This window comes from Misgurnus anguillicaudatus, chromosome 13, assembly GCF_027580225.2.
Source record: "Misgurnus anguillicaudatus chromosome 13, ASM2758022v2, whole genome shotgun sequence".
Taxonomy (NCBI): Eukaryota; Metazoa; Chordata; class Actinopteri; order Cypriniformes; family Cobitidae; genus Misgurnus; species Misgurnus anguillicaudatus.
This window is the reverse complement of record NC_073349.2, coordinates 23242302-23268582: the sequence shown is the minus strand read 5'-3', so window position 1 is coordinate 23268582 and position 26281 is coordinate 23242302. Positions and strand designations below refer to the sequence as shown.

Here is a 26281-nt window from a genome sequence, read left to right as displayed (position 1 = left end):
TAACTACATTAAATGATGCATACCCAAAATGTAAATTAGTCTCCAATCAATATGAGGTTTTGGGGATCTGGGGTCTGCCCACCGCCAACATCACCACCATCTGCAAGCACCTGAACGGGCACCGCCCCTTTTGATGACGTGCCTATTGACTGGCAACAGTGAAATGACTGAAGCGAAACTAATGGGAACTGGATCTTAAGATGTTTGTAAGTAGTATCCATAGTTTTTAAACATTTGTGATGTGGGCTGGACGTTTTTAATAATATTTTACGATTTACAAATATATCACTTTGTTTAAAATGTTGGTTAGGATAATGTTGTTGAGAAAGATCTGTTTATGGTAACTGTTAGGCTATTGTATTAATGATCAGAAAGGACTCAAGGCTCTTACATTTCTAATAGGCTACTTTCCTAATACGTATACTTCAAGAAAGTATTATTGGCTGTTCAATCTGTTCTTTTTTTTGACTATGTAGGATATTTGACTAACCAGTTTATCTTTTAATAAAATATCACATATAATCTAATCTCTGGTATTATACTCCATATAATATTTAGACACCCTAATTTATTTCAACAGTAGTGTGGTGGTAGTGCAAAAATGAGGAGTATGATCTTATTAAAGCAGTGTGTAGAAAGTTGAAACTGCATTACTAATTGGGTGTGTCATTAGTAACAGGTTGTCTTATTGTCTTGGTGAGGTGGTGAAAACATGATATACTCAACATGGTTTTTTAACTGTGGATAATTTGTCTCAGAATCTCATAGCATCTAATCCAATGAATAGAATATGTGTAGGTATATAGGCAATGCTTATAACTTTTTGACAGGCTGGGTCACTATTGGACAGAACACACTGCCGGGTTAAAATGACCCAACTGCTGGGTTAAAAACAACCCAGCATTTTTTAGAGTGTAGAGATTCCCAAAATTCATGATAATATAAATCACAGCCCCTACAGTGTGAAGAATTATGTGGCTGTTAAAAATAAAGAGTTTTGTATAACTACTATCATAAAACAGTTTACCCAGTTTAGCCAGATAAACAGTGTCCTTAAATACCCCTTTCCTTTATTCAGACTAAACCAAACAAAATGTGAAGAAACTTCCTGATTTCTAAGTTCCTCATTCTGTTGCTGAATTTTGTAAAACTGGAAAATTATTGTTTACAAAAAATATTGCAAATCCAAGTATACTTTTAGTTTTCTGGCATATTCTTAAATTTGATTAGAAAGTGGCCTGTGTCTTAACTGAGACGCAATGAAATGTCGATGATGTGTTTTATTTTTTATTTTAAAATGGTTATTTCTAGTCTGGGTCAAATTTTTGTTTGCTAATCTCCTGTGGTTGTGTCCAGGTGTGGCTTGTTTACAAATTAATTATTTAAATACTTCCATGTTTTCTTGTCTTTTATCTGGTATTGCATTTTTTGTTACCCCTGATTTTAATAAGCCTTAGTCTTATTATTTATTCTCTCTATTATCTTATTCTTGAACTAAATAAAGAACTGCACTCACATTACTCACAGTTAAAGCTATAAAATGCCACAATTTAAAGTGAGCCCAGTGGTTTATTTGTTCTTTCTCTTCCTCAAAAACACATTTCCTATCAAAACAGGAAGTTGAATTATACAACAAACACTTATTTTGCGATTGCTTTTAGTAGCGCATTTAGACATGTGTCTCCAAAACCTGTCTGTCCTGTTCTATATCTTTGATCTAAAGACATGTAAATGGGTATATTACTGAAGTGTAATGTTTAATCATATGTGTGTATGCAGGTTTAAGCTGTTGATGACATCACTGATAAGTCGACGAATACAAATGTGAATATGTGCTCTACATTTTTACTGAGTCTACTGGATTTACGCACATACTACTTGGGGACTCAATGGAAAGAAATCTATGTTGCATATCACATTTTGACATTTTGATTTAATTGAAAAAACAAATGTCCAAAAAAAAGTACCAGTTGACCCAAGTGGCGGCCGGTGACTTCTTTTTTCGAAGGCGTTTGATGCAAAATTCGTCACAACATGTATGTAGCCGTTCATGTGTGTGGTTCCTTTTTTCAAAATATGTGTTTCTGTTCATCACATGTCTTGTTAAAATAAGTGCCTGCTGCAGATGCGTCTAAAGGGTTTATGATAAAAGAGACGCTCGCGTTTGCCAGATACTCGCATAATCTCATGCGTAATCAGAGTTTACTATTAAGGGAGTGTCTTGCGTGTATTTTGTGAATGTGAGTGTCTCTTTTATCATAAACGGTCACTTATCACTTATTTTGACAAAAAACATGATGCACACAGGATCTCTCGACACGCAGAACACATATTTTGAAAAAAGGAACCACACACATGACACTTCAAACACTTATTTTGAATTACCGCCCCTCGGATGAGCAGTCACGAGCCGCCACTGGTTGACCCACTGATTTAACTTCCTTTTACAATAACAAGATACAATACATGCAACACCTTATTCTTTACATCATTATAATAATGACATAAAATTGCACCCTAAATAATTCCTATTAAAAAAAACAAATATTCTTGCTTTGTTTTTCAGGAAGACCAGTTGAGATCATATTCATTTGCTGTATGCAGTTGATAAATATCCAACACATTTTTAAGCAGATCAAGCCAAATGATTCGTAAAAATAGCGAAGCATCGATGACCGAACCAATCGCTTTCCATATTGGAAATTGGACCGATGAGCAATTGTAAGACACAAAGTTTATGATAAAGTCTTCTGATTTCATGTTTGCATGACAATTCACCATTTCCTTATTTATGTCTGTTCATAGGTATCACAATGATATTGACACATCAATCCATTTCAGCTCCGCCATGGAGCAACAAAAAGAATACAAATCGAGACTAAAAGAAAAATTTCTGTGTTTTCAACATGACTTGTCCAGACAAACTCATCCTAAGTTGCTAAATGACATCTTCACAGAGCTTTACATCACTGAGGGGGAAAGTGATGATGTCAATAAAGAGCACGAAGTGAGACAGATCGAAACTGCTTTGAGGAGACAAACCACAGTTGACGTTCCAGTCAAATGCAATGACATTTTTAAACACTCACCAAATGAAACCAGACCCATCAAATGTGTCCTGACAAAGGGAGTGGCTGGCATTGGTAAAACAGTCTCGGTGCAGAAATTCATCCTGGATTGGGCAGAAGGAAAAGCAAATCAAGAAATTGAATTAATTTACCCACTTCCATTTCGAGAGCTGAACCTGATGAGAGGAAAACAGTTTAGCTTAGTTGAGCTTCTCCAACACTTCCAAATGGGAGGAGATGTTCACGAAAGGCAAAAGGTACTCTTTATCTTTGACGGTTTGGATGAATGTCGCTTTCCTCTGGACTTCCAGAATAACGGAAGACTCCGTAACCCCAAAGAGCCGGCCTCTATTGACGTTTTGCTGACAAATCTTATCAACAAGACCCTGCTTCCCGATGCCCTCCTCTGGATAACATCTCGACCAGCAGCAGCCAATCAGATTCCGCTTGAGTACATTGACCTGGTGACTGAGGTTCGAGGGTTTAATGATCCACAGAAAGAGGAGTACCTGTACAAGAGCATCAGTGATAAACATCTCGCTTGCAGAATCATCACACACCTGAAGTCATCCCGAAGTCTGTACATCATGTGCCATATCCCGGTCTTCTGTCTGCTCTCTGTGACCGTCCTCGAGAGGATGTTAAATGTGGCAGAGGATGGAGAAATCCCCAGGACACTCACTCAAATGTACACCCACTTTCTTCTCATCCAAACCAGAACCAAACACATAAGATACTCTAAAGATTACAAGCCAAGCCCGAATGATGAAGATATGATTTTAAAACTAGGCAAACTAGCTTTCCAACAGCTAGAAAAGGGAAATTTGATATTCTACGAAGAAGATCTGACAGCTTGTGGTATTGATCTGACTGAGGCTGTGGTCTACTCGGGTGTCTGCTCACAAATCTTCAGAGAGGAATCAGCACTAACCCAAAATAAAGTATACTGCTTTATCCATCTGAGCATTCAAGAGTTCTTGGCAGCTGTTTACGTGTATTTCATGTTTAAGATCAACTGTAAGAATGTTCTCGATCATAATGCAACAGAGACCACTTTGTCCGATTTGCATAAGAGTGCCATCGACCAGGCCCTGCAGAGCGAGACCGGACACCTGGATCTTTTCCTCCGTTTCCTGCTGGGCCTATCGTTGGAGTCCAATCAAAGCCTTTTAAAAGGCCTGGTATCTCAAGCTGTTTGCAGAACATCTCAAGGCGTAGAGGAGACAGTCGAATACATCAAGAAGATGATAGAGGACACCTCGTTGCCAGAAAAGTCCATCAATCTCTTTCACTGTTTGAACGAACTGAACGAACTGTCTTTGGTTAGAGAGGTTCAGCGGTTCCTGAGCTCGGGACATTTTTCAAAACTTTCCCCCGCGCAATGGTCTGCCATGGTTTTTGTGTTATTGACATCGGAGGAGAAGCTGGATGTTTTTGACCTTAAGAAGTATATTAGATCAGATGAAGGTCTCATCAGATTGCTGCCAGTGGTCAAAGCGTCAGAATCTGCTCTGTGAGTTTTAAACTTGTTAAACAAAAGTCTGTCACAAATTTGTTGTGTCCATATAGTAATTTCTCTGTGTTTTTATTAGAATACAAACATTTATATGCAGTATAAAAAACAAAAAATTACAAAACAGTGACTTGTATTTAGTGTGACCATTCCTTACATTTGAGCAATAGCAGGAATCTGCAGGCTGTCTTAAAGGGACACTCCACTTTTTTATGAACATATACTAATTTTCCAGCTCCCCTAGAGTTAAACATTCGATTTTTATCGTTTTGGAATCCATTCAGCCGATCTCCGGGTCGGGCGGTACCACTTTTAGCATAGCTTAGCATAATCCATTGAGTCTGATTAGACCATTAGCATCATGCAAAAAAATAACCAAAGAGTTTTGATATTTTTCCTATTTAAAACTTGACTCTTCTGTAGCTACATCGTGTACTAAGACCGACAGAAAATTAAAAGTTGTGATTTTCGATATGGCCAGGAGCTATACTCTCATTTTGGCGTAAAAATCAAGGACTTTGCTGCCATAACATGGCTGCAGGAGGCGCAATGATACAGTGCCCGAAAATAGTCCCCTGTCATTGAAAGTTACTAAGGGGATTATTTTCGGCTGCTGCGTCTACAAATATAATCGTGCAACCTTAAAGGAATAGTCTACTCATTTTCAATATTAAAATATGTTATTACCTTAACTAAGAACTGTTGAATCATCCCTCTATCATCTGTGTGTGTGCACGTAAGCGCTGGAGCGTGCTGCGACGCTACGATAGCATTTAGCTTAGCCCCATTCATTCAATGCTGCCATTTAGAGATAAAGTTAGAAGTGACCAAACACATCAACGTTTTTCCTATTTAAGACGAGTAGTTATACGAGCAAGTTTGGTGGTACAAAATAAAACATAGCACTTTTCTAAGCGGATTTAAAAGAGGAACTATATTTTATGGCGTAATAGCACTTTTGGAAGTACTTCGACTCGCCTGAAAAGTCCGCTCCCCTTCTCACTCTCATAATGGGAGAGGGAGGGTGTTACTGCGCCGAGTTGAAGTACTCACAAAAGTGCTATTACGCCATAAAATATAGTTACTATTTTAAATCCGCTTAGAAAAGCGCTACGTTTTATTTTGTACCACCAAACTTGCTCGTATAACTACTCGTCTTAAATAGGAAAAACGTTGATGTGTTTGGTCACTTCTAACTTTATCTCTAAATGGTACCATTGAATGAATGGGGCTAAGCTAAATGCTATCGTAGCGTCGCAGCGCGCTCCAGCGCTTACGTGCATACACACAGATGATAGAGGGATGATTCAACAGTTCTTAGTTAAGGTAATAACATATTTTAATATTGAAAATGAGTAGACTATTCCTTTAAGACTTGAGGTCCAGGGTCACATATGTACCTGTAAGGTACTAATATGTACCAAGGCTCCAGACTGCCACCAAAATTCAGTTGCACATGTGCGACCAGTAAATTTGACCTTTTTTTTGTGATGTGGCACTAATTTTGAAAACGGCACATTATAGTTTCTGCATCTATCATTAAAGTATTTATTTGTAATACAGTGGAAATTAGTAGAAATGTGAATATTTGAATAGCATGTTGATTTACGGTGTGTGCCCCTAAATTTTCTGGTTGCGCCCCTAAAACTTTCAGTTGGGGGCCACTGTGCTCCTAGTAAAAAAAGTTAGTCTGGAGCCGTGCGTACCTTTACAGAAGTTAATCATGACTTTCTGTTCACCTAAATGAAATTAAACTCTAATTTTTAATTCTAATTTAATCATTTTACAACTTAAAGGGATAGTTCACCCAAAAATAAAAAATTCTGTCATAATTTTTTCACTCTCACGATGTTCTAAACATGTACGCATTTCTTTTCACTGATAAGCACAAAAGAAGATATTTTGAGAAAAGTTTGCAACCAAACCTTTAGTGGACCCCATTTACTTCCATGGTATTCTTTTATCCTGCTATGGAAGTGAATGGGGTCCACGAACGGTTTGATTACAAACATTTCTCAAAATATCTTTCTTTGTGTTTATCAGAGCGAAGAAATTTATACAGATTTGTAACAACATGAGAGTGAGTAAATGATGACAGAATTTTCATTTTTGGGTGAACTATCCCTTTAAGACATTCGCACAGTAATATACATCTCCATTTATACATTTGGCAAACACTATGATCCACCGTGACTTAAAGTGCAGTATGAGGGAATACATTATAAAAATATTGCCCATTCTGGCCTTACAAACCATATGTCCATATTTTATTCTAGACTGGATAACTGTGGACTTACCATGAGATGTTGCAAAGCTCTTGCCTCTACTGTGAGCTCAAGCACTTCAAATGTACGAGTGCTGGATCTGTGCAATAACTCCATAGAGGACAAAGGCCTGGAGCTTTTGACAGCTGGACTGAAAAATGCACAGTGTAAATTAGAGGAACTAAGGTAAACTCTTTTACAGTCACAAAATCCTTTTAAAATTCACCTTCAGTGTGTTACCATACCACTACATCTTTAACATTTGTGAAAGTTCAGGAATGCACGCGAGATGTTCTTGTTTCCACAGACTATCATACTGCAGAATCACAACACGAGGCTGCTCTATTCTGCAGTCGGCACTGCTTCCAAACCTTCCAAATCTTCGAGCACTGGACCTGAGTGAAAACAGTCTCAGAGAAGCAGGAATTGGGATGGTGGCCAGTTACTTGGGAAATCCAGACTGTAAGCTTGAGATACTGAGGTAGCAGAATTACAGATACATTTCCTCAAACTGCTGTCGTCAAACTTATGGAAGTGCATTAAAGGGGACTTTCATAAGACTTTTTAAAGATGTCAAATAAATCTTTGGTGGCCCCAGAGCACATATGTGAAGTTCTAGCTCAAAACACCCCACAGATCATTTATTATATCATGTTAAAATGTGCCTTTTTGGGTGTGTCCTTTAAAAATGCAAATGAGTTGATCTCTGCACTAAATGGCAGTGCCGTGGTTGGATAGTGCAGATTAAGGGGCGGTATTACCCCCTTCTGACATCACAAGGGGAGCCAAAGGTCAATGACCTTTTTTCCACATGCAGAGAATGGTTTACCAAAACTAAGTTACTGGGTTGTTGTTTTACACATTTTCTAGATTAATAAATTATGGCACTTAAACATGAAACAAGTCAGATTTTCATGATATGTCCCCTTTAAAACAGAACAACAATACTGAATGGAGAAATGCATGTTTTGTATTCATAATCACATGTGAATGATTACTCATAGACTCAAGGACTGTAGAGTCACACCCAAAGGCAGCTTTGCAATTGCATCGGCCCTGCAGGCCAACCCGTCTCACTTGAGAGAACTTGATCTCCACTGGAATAATCCAGGAGATGACGGAGTAGAGAAGTTTTCTGCCGTGATTGAACATTCACTCTCCAAACTCGAAACACTTTGGTGAGGATCTCTTTTTTATGGGATTTCTTTTAAAATGGTATGAATTTACATATTTAGCAGACTTTTTATCCAAAGTGACAGTACCCTCAAGGTATGCATTTTGCATCAGTGTATATTCCCTGAGAATTAAACCTGTGACCTTTGCACTGCTAACACAATGCTCTACTAAATGAGACACAAAAACACTGATAAATGTTCACTAGTTTTGTTTCATGGCTTTACAGGATTTCTTTAAATCTTCTAACTTTAGGTTAAGTTATGGTTTGCTCACTGAGAAGACCTGCCAGGCTTTGGCTTCAGCCCTGATGTCCAACTTCTCTACTCTGAAAGCTGTAGACCTAAGCGGCAATGCAATATATGATAGTGGAATAAAAAAGCTCTCAAATGGGCTTAGAAGCCCAAATTGTCAGCTGGCTATTTTGAGGTACGGGTTTAAAAATTTCTGTTTAGATCATAGTGACACATGATCATATCCTAAAATACTTTCTGTGTTTTCAGGTTGGCATCGTGTGAGATCACAGAAATGGGTATTGGTGACCTGGCTTCTGCACTGACATTAAATCCTGATTCACTAAGAGAGCTGGACCTTAGACAAAACCTTATAAAAGATTCTGGTCTAACAAGACTCTCTGAAGTGCTGGAAAATTCCCACTGTAGACTAGAGACGCTGCGGTGAGCACAACTGGAACTTTGAGAATATAAAATAATTTGAAGTTGGACCTTCTTGAAATTAAATATGTTTATACATTTGTGTGTCTATAGTGCAGAATTTCAGACTGTACAGTGTGTTCTCTGGAATTCGAACCAATGACCTTCACACTGCTAACATAATGCTCTACCAATTGATCTATTTTAATACAATATATACAGGATGAAAACCTAAACACGTAATAAACATTTTTTTCAACAGTTTAGGGGACAGTGGAGTCACAAAGGAAGGTTGTGCTGTTCTCGCAGCTGCTCTTAATTCAAACCCTTCGTATCTGATAGAGCTGGACCTGAGTGATAATAATCTGACAGATACAGGGTTGAAGCTCCTTTTTCCAGTGCTGAGGAATCACAGAAGCAAAATAATGAAGTTAATGTAAGTTCTGTATAAAATGGTTTTTCATTATTACATATCAACATATTCGATGTACAGGTGGTGGTCATATAATTAATATCATCAAAAAGTTGATTTATTTCACTAATTTCATTCAAAAAGTGAAACTTGTATGTTATATTCATTCATTACACACAGACTGATCTATTTCAAATATTTATTTCTTTTCATTTTGATGATTATAACTGACAACTAAGGAAAATCCCAAATGCAGTATCGCAGAAAATTAGACTATTGTGAAAAGATTCAATTTTGAAGACACCTGGTGCCACACTCTAATCAGCTAATTAACTCAAAACACCTGCAAAGGCCTTTAAATGGTCTTTCAGTCTAATTCTGTAGGCTACACGATCATGGGGAAGACTGCCGATTTGACAGTTGTCCAAAAGATGACCATTGACACCTTGCACAAGGAGGGCAAGACACAAAAGGTCATTGCAAAAGAGGCTGGCTGTTCACAGAGCTCTAGAGAGGCGAAGGGAAGGAAAAGATATGGTAGCAAAAAGTGTACAAGCAATAGGGATTAACCGCACCCTGGAGAGGATTGTGAAACAAAACCCATTCAAAAATGTGGGGGAGATTGACAAAGAGTGGACTGCAGTTGGAGTCAGTGCTTCAAGAACCACTACGCAGAGACATATGCATGCATGGGGTTCAGCTGTGGCATTAAGCCACTCTTGAACAACAGACAGCGTCTCGCCTGGGCTAAAAAGAAAAAGGACTGGACTTCATGCTTCCTGCTGCTTATCCACTATATAGAGATGAAGATTTAATTTTCCAACAGGACTTGGCACTTGCACACAGTGCCAAAGCTACCAGTACCTGGTTAATGGACCATGGTATCGCTGTTCTTAATTGGCCAGCAAACTCGCCTGACCTTAACCCCATAGAAAATCTATGGGGTATTGTGAAGAGGAAGATGCGATATGCCAGACCCAACAATGCAGAAGATCTGAAGGCCACTATCAGAGCAACCTGGGCTCTTATAACACCTGAGAAGTGCCATAGACTGATCGCCTCCATGCCATGCCGCATTGCTGCGGTAATTCAGGCAAATGGAGCCCCATACTTTTGCTCATACTTTTCAGTTGGCCAAGATTTCAAAAAATCCCTTTTGTATTGGTCTTAAAGGTGCAGTGTGTAAATTTTAGCGGCATCTAGTGGTGAGGTTGCAAATTGCAACCAACAACTCAGTTCACAGCTCACCCCTTGCTTTTGAAACGCATAAAGAAGCTGCGGTAGCAAACACGGGACAAACGTGTCATCATTGGAGACAACTTCATAAAAAAGTTTGTCCGTTAAGAGCTTCTGTAGAAACATGGCGACACACAATGGCAACTTCCATGTAAGGAGACCCTCAGTGCATGTAGATAAAAACGTCTCATTCTAAGGCAATAAACACATAACGGTTAATTACAAAAGGTCTTTGTACACCCCATTATTTTGCATTTCTGTCAAGAGATCCTTCTAAAAATTACACACTGCACCTTTATCTAATTATACATAATCTAATTTTGAGATATTAAATTTGGGATTTTCCTTAGCTGTCGGTTATAATCATCAAAATTAAAATAAATAAACATTTGAAATATATCAGTCTGTGTGTAATGAATGAATATAATATACAAGTTTCACTTTTTGAATCGAATTAGTTGACTTTTTGACGATATTCTAAGTATATGACCAGCACCTGTAATGTAGGCACCTTATGTTTCTTATCAGTTTGAGTCAGTGTGGTTTGACTATGGACTGTTGTGATTTGCTGGCTACGACTCTTGGAGAAAGATCCTCAAGTCTCAGAGAACTCAACTTGGGAGGAAATAATCTGCTAGATCTGGGGGTAAAACTCCTTTGTGCTGGGTTGGAAAATCTACAATGTCAACTAGAAATTTTGAGGTAACTTTCTATATCTAAATTTAAAGACGACATGAAAACAGTTAAACGTTACATTGAACTGCTGTGACGTTGTATTTGATACTTTTCTTAAAATTTAGATTTAGTCGATGTTCTTTTCATAAGATGTTTCTATAAATCTTTTCTTTATAGTCTGTGTAACTGTGGCGTCACAGGGGAAGCTTGCAAAGTCTTAGCCTTTGCACTGAAGTCTGATCACTCAGTTTTAACAGAGCTGGACCTGAGTGAAAACAATCTCACAGACTCAGCCGTCAGACCGTTATCTGTCCTGTTGGACAATCCAGACTGTAAACTTGAGAAAATTGTGTAAGTTGAATAAACTCGTCACATATATAGATAAATCGTTCCTTTGGTGATGTCGCTGTATTTAATACATGTTATTTTTTCTTTCTAGTTTGTTTTAATGAACAGATCTGTGGATACCACAGCATGCATCAACATTTGATGAAAGTGTAGCAGATTGCTGCCATACCCCTCAACACAGGAATGGTAACCTGTGACTCTGTTTACTTGTTGGTACACATGTAGATGATTAATCATAATTTTATATAGATTATTCCTATATTTATAACAATTTATTACATTCCACCATGGTATTCCTGGTTTTAATGTAACAGATCTGCATTCATTTTAAAAGCTAATTTGTTACAGTGGTGACAATTTTAGAAAGTGAAAGGTGGTTTGAGGCAATTCATTAAAATATACTGTCAACACTACTCACTTTCTTTTGTTGTGTATATATATAAATGTATTCAACATTTCCTCAGTATTGTTATGATTATTTTGTTCATACACTGGCTTTTTTACACTTAAGTCATACAATTTGTGCAAGACTGAACAAGGAAATTGAGTAATTATTTACTTATAGATCTTAAGTTGTAACTTGCAGTATTATGTTCCTGTAAGACAGGTTCAGTAAGTTCAATTCAGTAGTATCTCAATTTTAAACTTACCATTTCTGCAAGAAACATGTGATACATTTTTTTTTACATAATGTAGCTTTACAGGCTAAATAAGAGTTGAATTAAACTGTCATTATCAAAAATTAATCATTTATTTTATTACAAACTATTTTTAAATAGTTCTGTAGAATCCACAATTTGCTTATTTGTATAAATAAACTTTGAATGAAATACTATCTGTAACAAAAAACATATCTGCATAGAGTCACAATTTTCTTCCGTGCATACTTCATACCTAAAGTAATATTGAAATTTAATTAAAAAGTAATCCAGGATCTGTTTTTTTCTTCCTAACCTTTATTTTACACAATCTTTTTTTGTTCAAAAGGTTTTCATTTTTTTTTAAATGCAAGTAAACGTTACTTTCCATTTAACACACCAAAATACAAATATTTACATAAAAGGTCAAAGGAAATACAACAGATAAACTTGACAAAACAGGAACAGACAAAAGTCAAAAAGCGGAGGAAATGAAAGCCCCATTTTGGTGAACAAAAATTCTACAACAATGAACAGCTTTCAACACAAAGTTGTTGTACAGCTGGCATTTCATGCACCACATCGAAGCATGTTTTATGTAACATGCATGTTCATTAAAACTGAATGATGCTTTTAGTGGCTTGTAAAAGCACATTTTCCAGTTTCTCTTTCCACTGTGCTTTAAGTTCGGATCAAGTGGCTCTTAAAACAGTTAAGGTCCAAACAGGAAGAGCTGGCTATGGGTATGTTTTATGTAGGCATTACCAGTAAAAGGTTTTAGTGAGGAAACTAGCTGCTGTGTTCAGCCAGCTTCCACCGGCGTCCTGTTTAGCACCAGTACGAGAGATGGCACGGTCCAGCTCTTTCTCGGGACTCTCCTCCTCTGGTAAGTAATCTGGCAGGTGATGATTCTCTTCTACCTTTGCGCCAGAAGTGCTGAGTGGGATAAGAACCTGTACCAAATGATTTATTTTATTAAAATGACTAAATTTGGGTCAGCAAAAAAAACCTCTCTCACTATTAAAAATACATATTTTTGAAACAATTAGTAGCAGCCACACCCACCTCTTCTCCACTTTCATTTTTCACCACCTGTTGAGCTGAAAGCACCTTTGTGGAAGCAATGGCCGTGGCCAGACTCTGGACAAGAGATTTGTTAATCAATTATTATAAATGTTTAAAGTTCACATTCTCCTTACAGAAAGTAGAATATGGTGCATCGAAGCAGCATGTACCTCAGTGGGCAAATCGGCACGAATGCGGACGGTGCATCTCTTTACAGCCATCTGGAATGTGAAGCTGATGACACCCTTAACCTTCAAAAGCGCCTCTTCGCACACACCTCTTTGGTCCTGTCAACACACAACACGTGCTTTTAACTATATGATTGAAACAGAATATCACAAATGCAAATACGTGAAAGCATCACGTGGCACCTACCGCCCCATCCAAGCCTTGTATATGAAGAGTGACAGATTTTGCTTTCTTGTTGGTGCTGTTTATGAAGAACTGCGGTTTGTTTTTCTTCAGCTGTTGATTTGGAGTCTGAAAAGCGTGTCTCTGTGTTCTAACGCTCAACACGTCATGCACCTCTTTTGCGAGGTCTGTAATTTCGGTCATGTTAGTCCTTTAGAAAGTATAAAATGGGAAACAACCAGAATGCAACAACTGTTATGTTTGGAGAACATGTTTTTGTGAGACTACATTTTGTTCCACTTATATACATAAAATTAGATGATGTCATAACACACCTGTCCATCAGTGTCTTCAGGCTCACCATCATCCCAAGCTCATTTTTCATAGTGTTGATGTTTTGGGGTAATTCAGCCAGGTACCTCAGAGTCTGGGGAGACGGCACATGTTGAGATAAGCGTCATCTTAACATATAAACATATTAAATATTGTGCATTGACGAACATTTGTGTACCTGCAGGGTGGCAAAAACCACTTGAGAGTCTTTGTGGTCTAGGAAAAGCACTAGTCCTGGAAGGCAGCCCTGGTCTTGTACAATCGTCTCCCGATTCTGTGGTTCCGATGCCAAGTCCCGCAGCTGCGTGACTACTGACAAGGCGTCCATCATGTTTGTGGATATCGAACTTAAAAAATCCAGGAATAGGGAGAAACAGACTTAAAACACTCTAGTTTACACTATTAAAAATTCACAATATGAAACTTTTGTTGTCTAACTACATTTAACAGTAAATTCAATGCATCATTGTATAAAAGCTGTTAGCATCAACCCAGTTCCTCATACAGAAGCGCTGTTATTAGCATGCTAGCTATAACGTTTGATTTAGGTCAAGTTTGGGGGCAATTCACAGCTTTAAACTTGTTAAATAATACATTACTATCGTGTAAAACCTTCTAACAGACAACTAACAAAGCAGTTGTGACTTATATCGTGACAAATTTCGATTAAATAAAAAATAAACTCACCCCAAAACTCACCAATTTACAGCGCACGCTCAAAATACAAAATTTCCCACTGCCTCAGGTCCAACAAAATGATTGGTCGACGAGCTCTGACGAAGATTCTAAATCCACGAATGTGATTGGCTACAGGCGCCCGTTCTTTTTTCTGGGCCAATCGCTAACGTTCTCATTCAAAGAGCTTTATTTGAGTTTATTCGCACGGGAAGCGTGTTACGGAAGGTAAGGTGGAAGGTGTGTTTATTTGTCGTTTTGTATATATGTATAAATAAATGAATGACGATTTAACGATACAATGTATATGTTATACAATGCATATGTTTAAAACTAAGCAACACTTTTGCTGCGTATGTGTTAGACATATCTGTATATGTTAAGGACTTAATGGTAGGACAGTGACTAGCGTTTGTTTTAGTGATACTTGTAACAATGTCTGATACAGTAGCAGATGACGATTTTTAAACGCAACTCTTTTTTTGCGTATTTAAAATGATAACAAATAATACCGCATTTCTAGCAGGTTTGAATTGAATGCAGATGATTTGATCCCTTAGGTCACGTGACGACTGGAGTTTGCTGCAGTCTGTGTGTGTGTGTTTGTGTTGTCAGCAGAAATCCAGTGTGGATACACACAAGGATACAGTCAATGTCTTTGCTGGAGGACATCGTTGACCTGCTGAGATGTGTGCTAGAATACTTTGGAGTCCCGGCTGACATGGTAAAATGATTAAGGATTTAATTTGATGATGCACAGACATTATTTTATCAAAAATTTGTTTTAAAAGGTGATGCTCTTTAGATTGAAGTTACTAATGCATGCTGTGTCTTGCAGTTGGTTCCGGTATGGGACAGTACTCATTGTGGACAGTACCGCAGCATTGTCCGTATGATTGGGACAAACCTTCCCCTCTCTCCTTATCCCCGTCTGCGCTTTCAGGTTACTAGACAAACTATCAACGTGTCAATAATCAGCTACAGTGTTTTGCCATGCATGGGTTTTTTATACAGTGTGGTCAAAAATTATGAAAACTTTTTTTGCATTGATATATAGAGATTATTACCATTACAAATTACATTGTGTTGGTGTTTTTCCTGCATTGTTTGTTGTAAAGACATCTGGATTCAACCGAAAGACAGTCTGATTATTTTGTACGCATGAATTCAGGTCAATGTCACGCATTTGCTTTTACTGATTAGGATTATGGATATTTCGGGTCACTAGTTTTTTACTTACGTCCCAGATTTTCAATGCCAACTTTTGGACCTCACTGTATAAGCTCATTTTGTAACAGTATATGCTTGCATAAAGGCCATTACATGCATGTATTCACTTGGTCTTAAGTAGGGAAGCACTCGAAAGTATGTGCACAGATTTCGAACTAAGTGCATCATAATGACTTCTGACTCTTTCAGATTCCTTTGCAGACATTCAATACACATGGCCACATTGATGTTTCGGTAGACGCTCCAGCTATTCCTACATTAGCTGATGTGCTTTGGCTGGTGGATGATGAGGGGGAGTGCCACACTAAATTCAGGTACTTAGTAAAGCTCGGATATAATTGAGTTTTTAATTGCTCACTGAACAACACCAGTCTCTGTAAAGCCCTTTTCACACACAGACTACGGAAAATACGTCCAGGATTCGCTCAGGATTGTTTGATTTTTTTTTTTTTTATTCACACTGCCAATGATTTTTTGGAATCTGTGCGTGCATTCACACACCTAACGTAAAGATCCCGTAAAGACACGTGATGTATTTGAAGGGATAGTTCACCCAAAAATGAAAATAATGTAATTAATGACTTACCCTAATGTCGTTCCAAACTCATAAGACCTCCGTTCATTTTTGGAAACACGGTTTGAGATGTGTTATATTAAGTCCGAGAGCTTGTCTGACCCTCCATTGAAAATCTACCGTATTTTCCGGACTATAAGTCGCACTTTGTTCATATTTGGTTGGTCCTGCGACTTATAGTCAGGTGTGACTTATATGTCAAAATTAATTCATACTGACTAACATGAACCATAGGAAAACATTACTGTCTACAGCCATGAGAGGGTGCTATATGTTGCTCCTGTAGCCTACCCCTGAAAAAAACTGTTAACTGAAACATTAACTTAAAGACAACGACCCCCAAAATGTCCCCCAAAAGAATAATAATTTTCTAAATAAATGCGACTTATAGTCCAGTGCGACTTATATATGTTTTTTCCTCTTCATGATGCATTTTTTGACTTATGCGACTTATACTCCGGAGCGACTTATAGTCCGGAAAATACGGTACGTACGGTATACTGTTTATGTCCATAAAGGTTATAAAAACATCATCAAAGTAGTCCATGTGACATCAGTGGGTCAGTTAGAATGTGTTGAAGCCTCAAAAATACATTTTGCTCTAAAAATAACAAAAATTACGACTTTATTCAGCATTGTCTTCTCTTCCATGTCTGCTGTGAAGTGCATGCGCGAGACTAAAGTTGTGTTATCCTCAGACATTTTAGCAAAGTTTTTTTTTCAAACCTACATTGTGCGTCTCCCTCAGACTGTAAACAAAGCCTGGGCGCACAAAAAAACTGAAAAAACAGCTAGGGCGCACCAGATAACATGTCAGCCACGTTGTACGTCATCTGCGTCACTGAAGTCATGTGATAGTCTCGCGCATGCGCTTCACAACAGACGCTTCTGGACATGGACAGTATACGGTACATAGATTTTCAATGAAGGGTCAACAAGCTCTCAGACTAAATATAAAACATCTTAAACTGTGTTCTGAAGATGAACGGAGGCCTTTCGAGTTTGGAACGACATGAGGGTGACTCATTAATGACATTATTTATATTTTTGGGTGAACTCTCCCTTTAAAGTCCTGCACTTGGTAGGCTTTTTCCACAACGTTTGAAGTTTGCTAATTATCCGTGAGAATTATCTCTTGAGAAACCATGCACATGCATTTTTGTTTGGGACAAGGCTATAAGGAGCGTGTGATGTGCTGTTCTATCATGCTGGTGAATGATCTTAGCTTTAGCACGGATAGTAATGAGCTCCCTGATCTCTGCTTCAGTCCAATTTGGCGACATTTCTTTAGTTGTGAATTTTGATCTGCGTTTAAATCCCTGTGTCAAAGAGCTGCCTCTTGTTCACACAGAATACTTTTTGTAAATGTTACAGCAATGTTACTCGGTCATCTTTATGGGAGCGATCCCAGAACATTTACGGAACATGCTTGTGTTCACACAGAAGCCTCTGCCAATTTTACGGAAATTTTCTGGGACAAAAGTGCTGTTTGAATGAGGTTTAAGTCTACTGTATAAGTAAAGTAAAAAAACTTTATTGTTATTTAAACCATATATAGCGTGCACCCAGTTTTCAGGTTCTGTGTATTAAAAGTCACATATCAGTTTTGTGGAGAAATGTCCTGATTTCGTGTTTATATTGCAGGAATGCTGTCCCACTTAGGAAACACTGTGTACAGCAAGGATTTGAGATTCCCTCAGTGAGATCTGAACGGCCATTGCCTGTGTCTGTGCATGCTGAGAGAGGAGGCAGGGTGTTAGGACAGAGCACCCAACCAGAAGCCCTGCAGAAGATCTCTGCTTTGGAGGAGGAGCTTCAAAAACTACGAGCACAGATTGCAATGATAGTCATTGCTCCAACAGGTACTATTCACTCCAGTACTCTTATCTTTCATCGCTGTAGCTGCCAGCAAAGATATCGGATTGTATCCTATAGGTGTGAATTATTTATTAATATGGATTAGAATTAAATGGAGATTATTATAGTATATAGACCTCAATATTTCTGTTCCCTTCATACCTAAATCTGTAACTCATTTGTCTCATGCCCCGTTCCTCTTCCAGCTGACACCAGTACCCCATGCTCTACACCTTTACGACCTCCTATCCTCACTTCAACTCCTGTGTGTCCTCCTCCGCCCCCTCCACCCCTACCTCCTCCTCCGGCTGTGGGCAGCTCCATGGAGGTGTCTGTGACGGAGGTGATCCGACAGAGACAGGCAGCGAAAAGAGGAAAGGCAGAGCAGATGGAGCCTCCTGTGGGTGTGGCACCTGCTGCTCTGCCTTCCATGTTGGAGGTGTTGAGAGACATAAATCATGTCAAACTGCGTTCGGTGGAGAGGTATGCATGTAAATTAAAATTATTTGAATTCGTTTTTTATTTACTTGCATTAATGCATTTGTCAGATTTCTTTATGCGAAGCGACTTGCAAGCTATACAGGGTTCCCACGGGTCCTTGAAAGATAAGAATCTGGGGGGAAAATTCAAGGCCCTTGGAAGTTTTTGAAAATATACATACATAGATACAGGTCATTGAAAGTGCTTGAATCTATTTGATGCAAGTTTTCTGGAAAAAATCCATATTATTCCCTGTGTAGTGTAGGATAATATCATAAAAATTGTAGACCAGTGGTTTTCAAACTTTTTCAGCGTGCGGCCCCCTTTGTGTACGGTGCATTCCTTCACGGCCCCCCAAAGAAAATTTATGACAAAAACAGTTCTAAAACTTCACATTTTAATTAAACAAAACATTAAATTATACAAATTAGTGCTGCCTTATTTTTTTTAGGTTTAATTTCCCAGAATTCATAATAAATTAATGGTTTTTTTCTAAAATGTCATAAAACTGGGGCCCCCCTGGCACCATCTCACGGACCCCCTGGGGGCCACGAACCCCAGTTTGAGAACCACTGTTCTAGACTGTTTAAGCACACATGCCAAACTGTTTGCTTTAAATGCTTATATCTTCTGTATGTGAATGTTGATTCATACCAAAATGCTTTTTTGCATAGTTGTGTTTGACAGATGAAAACGTCTCGGGTTATGTATGTAACTGTTGTTCCCTGAGAAGGGAACGAGACGCTGCGTCTCTCTTGCCATACTTCCTGCGTCACTGTAACGCCATCTTTGGCAATATTTCAGATAGTGATATACTTCCTGGCTCCCACGTCACCCTGTCTTTGTCGTCAAGCCTCACCATTGGTTGAATTTGATATATACACATTCAGATGCACTTTCCCCTGGAGGCGTACCCAAAGTGTCACTGCAGTGACGCAGCGCGTGTTTCACCGAAAGGGAACTGTAACAATGTATGTTTAAGAAAATGTAACCTTGCTCTCACTTGAAATGTGTCCCCACATTTAGTCCTTGAATTTGAGGGTATTGGACCTGGAAAGTCCTTGAAAGGTCCTTGAATTTGAAGTTAACTAAGGTGTGGGAACCCTGGTTATACATTTGATCAGTATGTGTGCTTTTTGTGGAGATTGAACCCATGACCTTTGAACATTTGAGCTACAGGATTATCTACTTAAGCTTAAAAGTTTTTTTTTTAGTTAAATAATGTACGAATAGACCATATATATATTTTGAAAAAGTGATGTGATTGGCAAGTATGGTAACCTTTACAGCATTTAACCCTGTATTCAAGTCTCACACTTTACCATTAGGCAATGACTGCCCTCTAAATAAAATTAAATGCGAAGCTATCAGTTCTGTCAGTCGGCCAATGACATCATTATTTGTTATTAAAGGGTGTTGTAAGGGTGTATCACCCCTGAGGATGTTGGTTTATTATAATGTTATTCTGTGTGTTTAGATCTCCGGGTGGAACGCCAGTAAGAAGACGGAGGAGTAAAGGTGTAGCGTGTGCGTCCGACCCAGCGGCTCTCATCGCCGAAGCACTGAAACGAAAATTTGCACACAGACAGAGAGACGATTCGTTTGGCAAAGAGAACTGCTCGGCTGAATTTTCTCCATTCAGCAGTCCAGACACACCCAAAGTAAGTGCCTTCTATTTACACTATTGACAGAAGTAGGGATGGGACAATAAATGCCAATGCGCACTAATAATACCTGGCCGATACAGATTCTAATTTATCGGCCCATCCCTAGACAGAAGTAGGGTTAAACGGTTCTGATGGCAAGAAAGAGCTTCAATTTTGGGCATTGTCAGTTTAATGTGTCAACATTGCATTTCTCATTTGTAACATAAGAGGAAACTTGACTGTCGAGTAATTTTATAATGCTAATGTTGACCAGCAGAGGGCAATATTTCCTCACTCACAGAGTCTAAAATCATGTTGAAAAAATGTCCACCTCAGCACGAGGTCAGGGTTTGTCTGTTTATGCCATTTATGCTACACTCTTATGCTACGAGGGTTTTTCCTGGAAAAAATTTATTCAAATTTGTGGAAGCTTCATATTTTGCTTTGAGAGTGACTTTAGTGTTCTGTTGGTTTTCAGATCTTCCATCAAACCAGACGCAGCCAGGGACGCATTCACATTTGACCCTTGACCTTAAAGTTTCCCGGGATCACACTTGTGATAGACTTTTGTATCAGAGGGATTTTTCCTCTACTTGGGTTGCACTGTTTCTTTCCATATTTCTTAATTTCTCTCTATAAATTTTACTCTCCAAACCTGGGCATCTACCGGTGAACACTGTGCGTGTTTTGGAGCAAAGAGGCGTCATTTTATGCAGGCGTCAAACTTATTTTTTTTATTCAGATTTTATTTGTAAATATTTTGCTCAAAGGACTTATACATGTTAATTGTGAATGTCAAAGGTTAATAGCAGCGATGCAGGATGTCATAAGCCACCATAATTCAGTTTTGCTGATCTATGCAATGCAGCTGTGCTTTTTGTGTTTTTATATACTGATAACTTTACTTGAAGCTTAGACTAACAAAGGTTATCTGCGTAACAGTTTTCGTAACAGTGAACTTCACGTTTGAAGATTAGATAAACGGTACCTGTTGCACGGGTGTTTGTTCATTCATCTATTTCTCTTCCTCTAGAAAGTGCTAATGAAATCTTGCTCTCAAAAGCAATAAAGAAATGCTAAGCTTTGATCGGGATCACCTTTATTGCCAAGTACTGAGTGTACATGTATAAGGAGTATTTTGCTGTTCTGGTGCTTAAAGGGAAAGTTCACCCCAAAATAAAATTTCAATGAATTGTCATAATTTTCTCAACCACAAGTTGTTATAAACAGATGCATATTTTTGTTCGGTTGAACACAAGGGAAGATATTTTTGACCAAAAAGTTTTGGAGCACCATTGACTTCCATAGTATTTTTCAGTCTTTGGAGGTCAATGGTGCTTCTGCTTGCTTTGTGTTCGTCAGAACAAAGAAATTTATACAGGTTTGGAACAACTTCATTTTTGGGTGAACTTTCCCTTTAACAATAATATTTATAAAGCTTTATATGCTTTTGAAAATCAGAATTGATTGAACTCTTAAAAATATACCAAGTAAATAATATTTATAAGTTTTTAAATACCGTGCACCCTGACCCAGTAACCTGTATTCACTGTTTACACTGTTGTTGTCTGTCCCGGTGTGTATGTAGGTGGATGCTTGTTTGATGGAATAATTGCAATGTGTTGCATCTGTTTGTTGTGTCTATAACCCACATCCTTTCAATTACTAAAGGTTATCATGGAGAGGATACAATGGTCTACCGAGACAGGAAATGGTTACACGCTAAAAATCTGATTGATCCTTTGCTTCCGTAAGACGTGTTATGATGTTTGTCTGACAGGAGGGCGTGCGGAGTGGAATGTTGTAGTGTACCGTCAACCTCACAGCTAAATCTGGCGTATGCCTTCTATTTTTGCTTATCTTTAGAAATGCACCTGCGCTAATGAACTAAATTGAATGCCCCCACCTTTCCGTAATGCAAATGTTTGTTTGTTCCTGAGTTCGACAAAAGAATTTGAATAATAATGGTGGTGCCTTTTACATTTATTTTTAATACCACACACAAAATCTCCCTAAATATTGCTGAAATAAGTGTCCCAATAAACCTCACTATGTCTCTGTGATGGCTATACTGGTGATACAGGGGGACCTGTTTGTGTGAACAATGGAAGACAAGGTCATTATTTAAATAATTGCAATTTGGTTTTTTGTGATATCACTTACTTAGAAGTGTGTATTTAGTAAAAAATATTGCAGACATTTACTTTTCCCAGTTAAATTTTATTACATTTATGTAAATAGTCAAGCCTTTTGACTTTAATTGTACCTCATACAGCAAAAAAACATGTTTTTAAATATTTTTCAAAAATATTTTTGATTAAATATATTTTAAAATATGTTTACAAAAGATATTTTTTTCACCAATATATTTTTTGGCCATTAAAAAAAAAGGAAATATTCACATGGCACTGGAAGATAAACTAGGTTATAAACCTGTTAACATAACCGGTTTGAAAAATTTTTATTAAATATATTTTCAACTTTAAATATATACTTTATAAAATTAGATTGTATTTGGCATATATTTAAAATATATTTTGGCCAAGAATACATTTCTTGCCATATGGGTAAGTTTTTTTGAGGAAAAACTTAATTTTAAAAGAATGTTATATAAAGATATATTATATTTTAGTGTTTTCAATGACTCACAAGTGTGGTGTATCAATACCAGGTGTAAATTTGAACAAATGTAAAACGACTTAAGTGAAATTATACTTAAGTAGCGCATTGTTACTTTTGACCTTGTCAGCTGGGACGAAAGTAACACACGTGGGTCAAAAGTAACAAAACAGAACAAGATAAATATTTGTGTTACACTTGTTTTTAGTAAATATACATGACTATGGCCTTGTTAATATGTAACTGCAAAGATATTTTGTCATTTATCTTTGCAAAAAATAATGAAATTACATTTAAATTTCAGTTTCATTAAATGATTCAATAGCAACCAGACATACAAACTTGAATTGTTGAGAATAAAACATTTCAACAGTTTGAACACTAATGAAATTAAATAAAATTATAATGATATACATTTTCAACATAATGCAACCGTATTAGCAGCGGGACAAAAGTAACAAATGTTATTTTCGTCCCGACAGGAACTCCTGACATTTAACCCCGATTAACTTTTATTTTGAAAAACTCAGAAGGCAAACTTGTTGTTAGATCACTAAATAACCTGTAGATTGACCAGTAGCCTACTGTAACACATGAAACGAGAAACACAACGCGTTATAAAACAATTACCTCTTTAGGAATTTTGGTTGCGCAATACCGTGACGAAATAACGCGATATTTCAGCTCTGTCAAGCATTGCGTGCTAAGTATGCTGTCATAGTTTGGAATGAAAATGTTATAATCAGGGCTCGGAGAAAATCACTTTCGCCCGGTTCTACATTTTGAAATATATTTAGTTTTAACCTTAATATCAACATGTATTTTTATATTCAAAAATATATTTAGCATATATTTAAAACATTTTTGGCTAGAGAAATATATATTTTTGTCGTATGGGACATTATAGACGGTTTCATCGGATGCACGTGCGCTGACGCGATACACGTCTGGATCCGAACTTTACTTCCGGTTTGGTTTTTAATGGTTTGACTAGTTGCTAAACTGATCTCTTGAACAAATGCCTCGTCGAAAATACCAAATGTTTTGGTTTACCAGGTAATCTATGTTGTTTTTTTGCTTGTTATATAAATAAACTATGTTTAAAGAACTTTGTTGTTATTTATTCTTAGCGGAGTTTACCAGAAGTTATGTGCAGACCACGACAGTCGCTTATGTTGTTACTGCTGAAACCGTCTATACAACAAACATTGCTGTGGCTTACCTTCTAATGCATTGTATACAAAAATCCTTCATGGTTTCATCAGTCTCGAGTTGCCGCGGTTACGCAGCTGGCCCAAAGGTAACTTCCGGTCTGTATGTGTTAATGGTGTTGCTAGTGGCTAAACTGGCCTCTGGAAAAAAAGCCTTGTCGAAAATAAAATCTTTTGGTATCCTAAAGACGAGGGAAGATGAGCATAGATCCTCGCTTTGAAGAGAGGTTTGGCAGCCAGGCAAGAGTTCAAGGATCTGTAGCTAACACCGTATTCATTTTACAATGTTCAAAATGTTAGCTGAATGTAGTAGTTGATATGCGTTAGATATGATATCTGAACTAAGGTCATTCACTTTGTTATTAAAAATAATCTACTCTAAAACGACTTTATTATTATTGATTCTAAGCAGAAGTCTACAAAAAGTTAAGTTTAGTCCACAAAAGCTGTTTGTTTATATTGTTGATGTTAAAACCGTCTTATAGACTTGTTTTACCATATTCATCACTCATCACAGTATATTAATGTCAGTCATCTGTCTCTTTATGAATTGATGGAGACCTGCCTGAATAAATGACTAAATGAGCCACTAGAGGGCGCTTGAGTTATGAGGACGTCATCTTCATTCTAAAGAAATAAACCAGCTGCAAAAACAGCGTTGAACAGGACCACTTTACAGTACGGGGAAAAGAAATAGGCTATGCAATGCAAAGATGGGATAAGATTAGAAAAATAAAAAGAGGGTGAGGTCCTAAAGGTTCACGAGTTAGTTTTAAATTTGCATACTTGTATGAACTCATTTGCAAGGCAAAATCGACCCAAAGATTTAAAGGAACACTAAAATGCGATTGGCTTTTAACTTGGTCACATGACCCAGTCTTTGTTCACTTTTTTAACATTTACCTATTTACCTGGGAGGAGAACAATTCCTCAAGGGGGGTTTGTGAATATCAACTTGCAGTTTTTGCGTGTGTGTATGTGGACTCTCTTAGATGTGTTTTGTTTTAACCAAAGGTCAAATTAGGACCTGAACAAGCCTATTAAAATGTATTATTACTATTATTATAGCGGACTAACACTATTCAATTGACATCTCTCAACATCAGCTGATATCAATTTTGCCTTATTCTTAAAAGATGGAGCTCACACTACATGCGAGTTTTAGCAGGTGGCGGAAGTTACATGTTTAATCTTATTGGAAATAATCTGTTTTTATGTGTGCATGCTAAACAGGAATTGTTTACACCCAAAACAAAGCCCCTCGAGGCCCATTCCGACTGGTACGGCCGCATCTGCACTGGGAGGATTTAGTCAGTGTCTGCCACAACATACAGTGTGACGTAGATTAAGTCAACAAGGTCATCCACGGAGTGTGCACGCATCCAAATTTCTGCAACTGCCCGTGTTTTCTGCGCATGTGTCGTCACTAAGTAGCGTTGCTGACTTAAAATCATGGGAATTTACTGTAAAAGGCAAGTATGCTTGACTGTGCGAGTCGTAACAACAGGTGGAAATACGAAGTGTGCCTTGGGTTTAGTCAGCTGTGTACTTTGTGGAGAAGGCAATCCCAGAATGCATTGCAGTGATGGTGGGAAAGGCGAGAAAATGTCAATTTTAAATCTATAGATAATAGCTAAATAGATAATTGTATTATGTAACAAGTATTAAGTCAAATGTGTATTTGTGTTTGCTATGCATGATGATTGATATGGCTGCTTATGTAAGTAGTCGACGGGAAAGCGGCTTTATAACAGTGTTCATTTCTCATAGCTGCACCTGCATAATAACAGCATTTCCTTATAATTAAAAAGTATTTATAATATTCACATACATACTGTTTTTCTTGTTTCTGTCTTATGTGTGTGTGCATAACCTCTTTTCTGGCTCAGGCTTGGTACTTTCCCAGTGAGAGTCACTTGAGTTCTTAAATGAGTCAATGATTCTGGTAAATAAAGGGTTAATCTTTCATAGCCCCATCTTTTTTTCCTCTCTCTCTCTCTCTTCCTCTCTTTATCTTCCTGCTCTCTCTTTTTCTCTTTTTGTTTCTCTTAGTGTGTTGTGCCATTTTATGTGGACATCTATACACTGCAAAATTCATCAAGCACGCGGGTTTTATTTATGGATAGTGGTTTTATGTCGAAATACTTTGCGCTTTTCACAATCTCATGTATTTTTTATTAGCCCCCATAAACAGAGGAAAGCACACCTGTCGCTCACCTGCTCTTATTGCAATCATAAACATTAGAAATAGGTGTGTGTG

The 26281-nt window shown here is 37.7% G+C and overlaps 3 protein-coding genes across 7 annotated transcripts; 2 read left to right on the top strand and 1 right to left on the bottom strand.

The window, feature by feature from the left end:
- Window positions 1-115: 115 nt before the first annotated feature.
- nlrp12l (NLR family pyrin domain containing 12-like) lies at window positions 116-11937 on the top strand. Of its 3 annotated transcripts, none has more exons than XM_073875441.1 (12): window positions 116-210; window positions 2571-2721; window positions 2806-4581; window positions 6858-7031; window positions 7153-7326; window positions 7850-8023; window positions 8274-8447; window positions 8522-8695; window positions 8934-9107; window positions 10848-11021; window positions 11172-11345; window positions 11434-11937. In XM_073875441.1, the coding sequence occupies exons 2-12, from the start codon at window positions 2645-2647 to the stop codon at window positions 11441-11443; spliced, it is 3255 nt and encodes a 1084-aa protein (XP_073731542.1). In that variant the 5' UTR covers window positions 116-210; window positions 2571-2644; the 3' UTR covers window positions 11444-11937. The 3 variants fall into 3 exon arrangements, with proteins under 3 accessions (XP_073731542.1, XP_055043990.2, XP_055043991.2); XM_055188015.2 differs by having other exon boundaries at window positions 136-206; window positions 2567-2721; XM_055188016.2 differs by lacking the exon at window positions 116-210 and adding an exon at window positions 1716-1824 and having other exon boundaries at window positions 2567-2721.
- Window positions 11938-12278: 341 nt separating this feature from the next.
- On the bottom strand, window positions 12279-14561 carry armc1l (armadillo repeat containing 1, like). Of its 2 annotated transcripts, none has more exons than XM_055188023.2 (7): window positions 14429-14561; window positions 13908-14076; window positions 13732-13823; window positions 13421-13607; window positions 13216-13332; window positions 13046-13120; window positions 12279-12933 (listed from the first exon to the last, which is right to left on the bottom strand). In XM_055188023.2, exons 2-7 carry the CDS (start codon window positions 14058-14060, stop codon window positions 12742-12744), a joined length of 816 nt encoding a protein of 271 aa, XP_055043998.1. In that variant the 5' UTR covers window positions 14061-14076; window positions 14429-14561; the 3' UTR covers window positions 12279-12741. The 2 variants fall into 2 exon arrangements, with proteins under 2 accessions (XP_055043998.1, XP_055043999.1); XM_055188024.2 differs by having other exon boundaries at window positions 14417-14552.
- On the top strand, window positions 14503-21278 carry mtfr2 (mitochondrial fission regulator 2). 2 transcript variants are annotated; one of them, XM_055188019.2, is made up of 8 exons: window positions 14503-14632; window positions 14965-15128; window positions 15243-15347; window positions 15824-15948; window positions 17853-18070; window positions 18272-18548; window positions 20023-20206; window positions 20670-21278. In XM_055188019.2, the coding sequence occupies exons 2-8, from the start codon at window positions 15057-15059 to the stop codon at window positions 20712-20714; spliced, it is 1026 nt and encodes a 341-aa protein (XP_055043994.2). In that variant the 5' UTR covers window positions 14503-14632; window positions 14965-15056; the 3' UTR covers window positions 20715-21278. The 2 variants fall into 2 exon arrangements, with proteins under 2 accessions (XP_055043994.2, XP_055043996.2); XM_055188021.2 differs by having other exon boundaries at window positions 14598-14632; window positions 15023-15128.
- Window positions 21279-26281: the final 5003 nt, after the last annotated feature.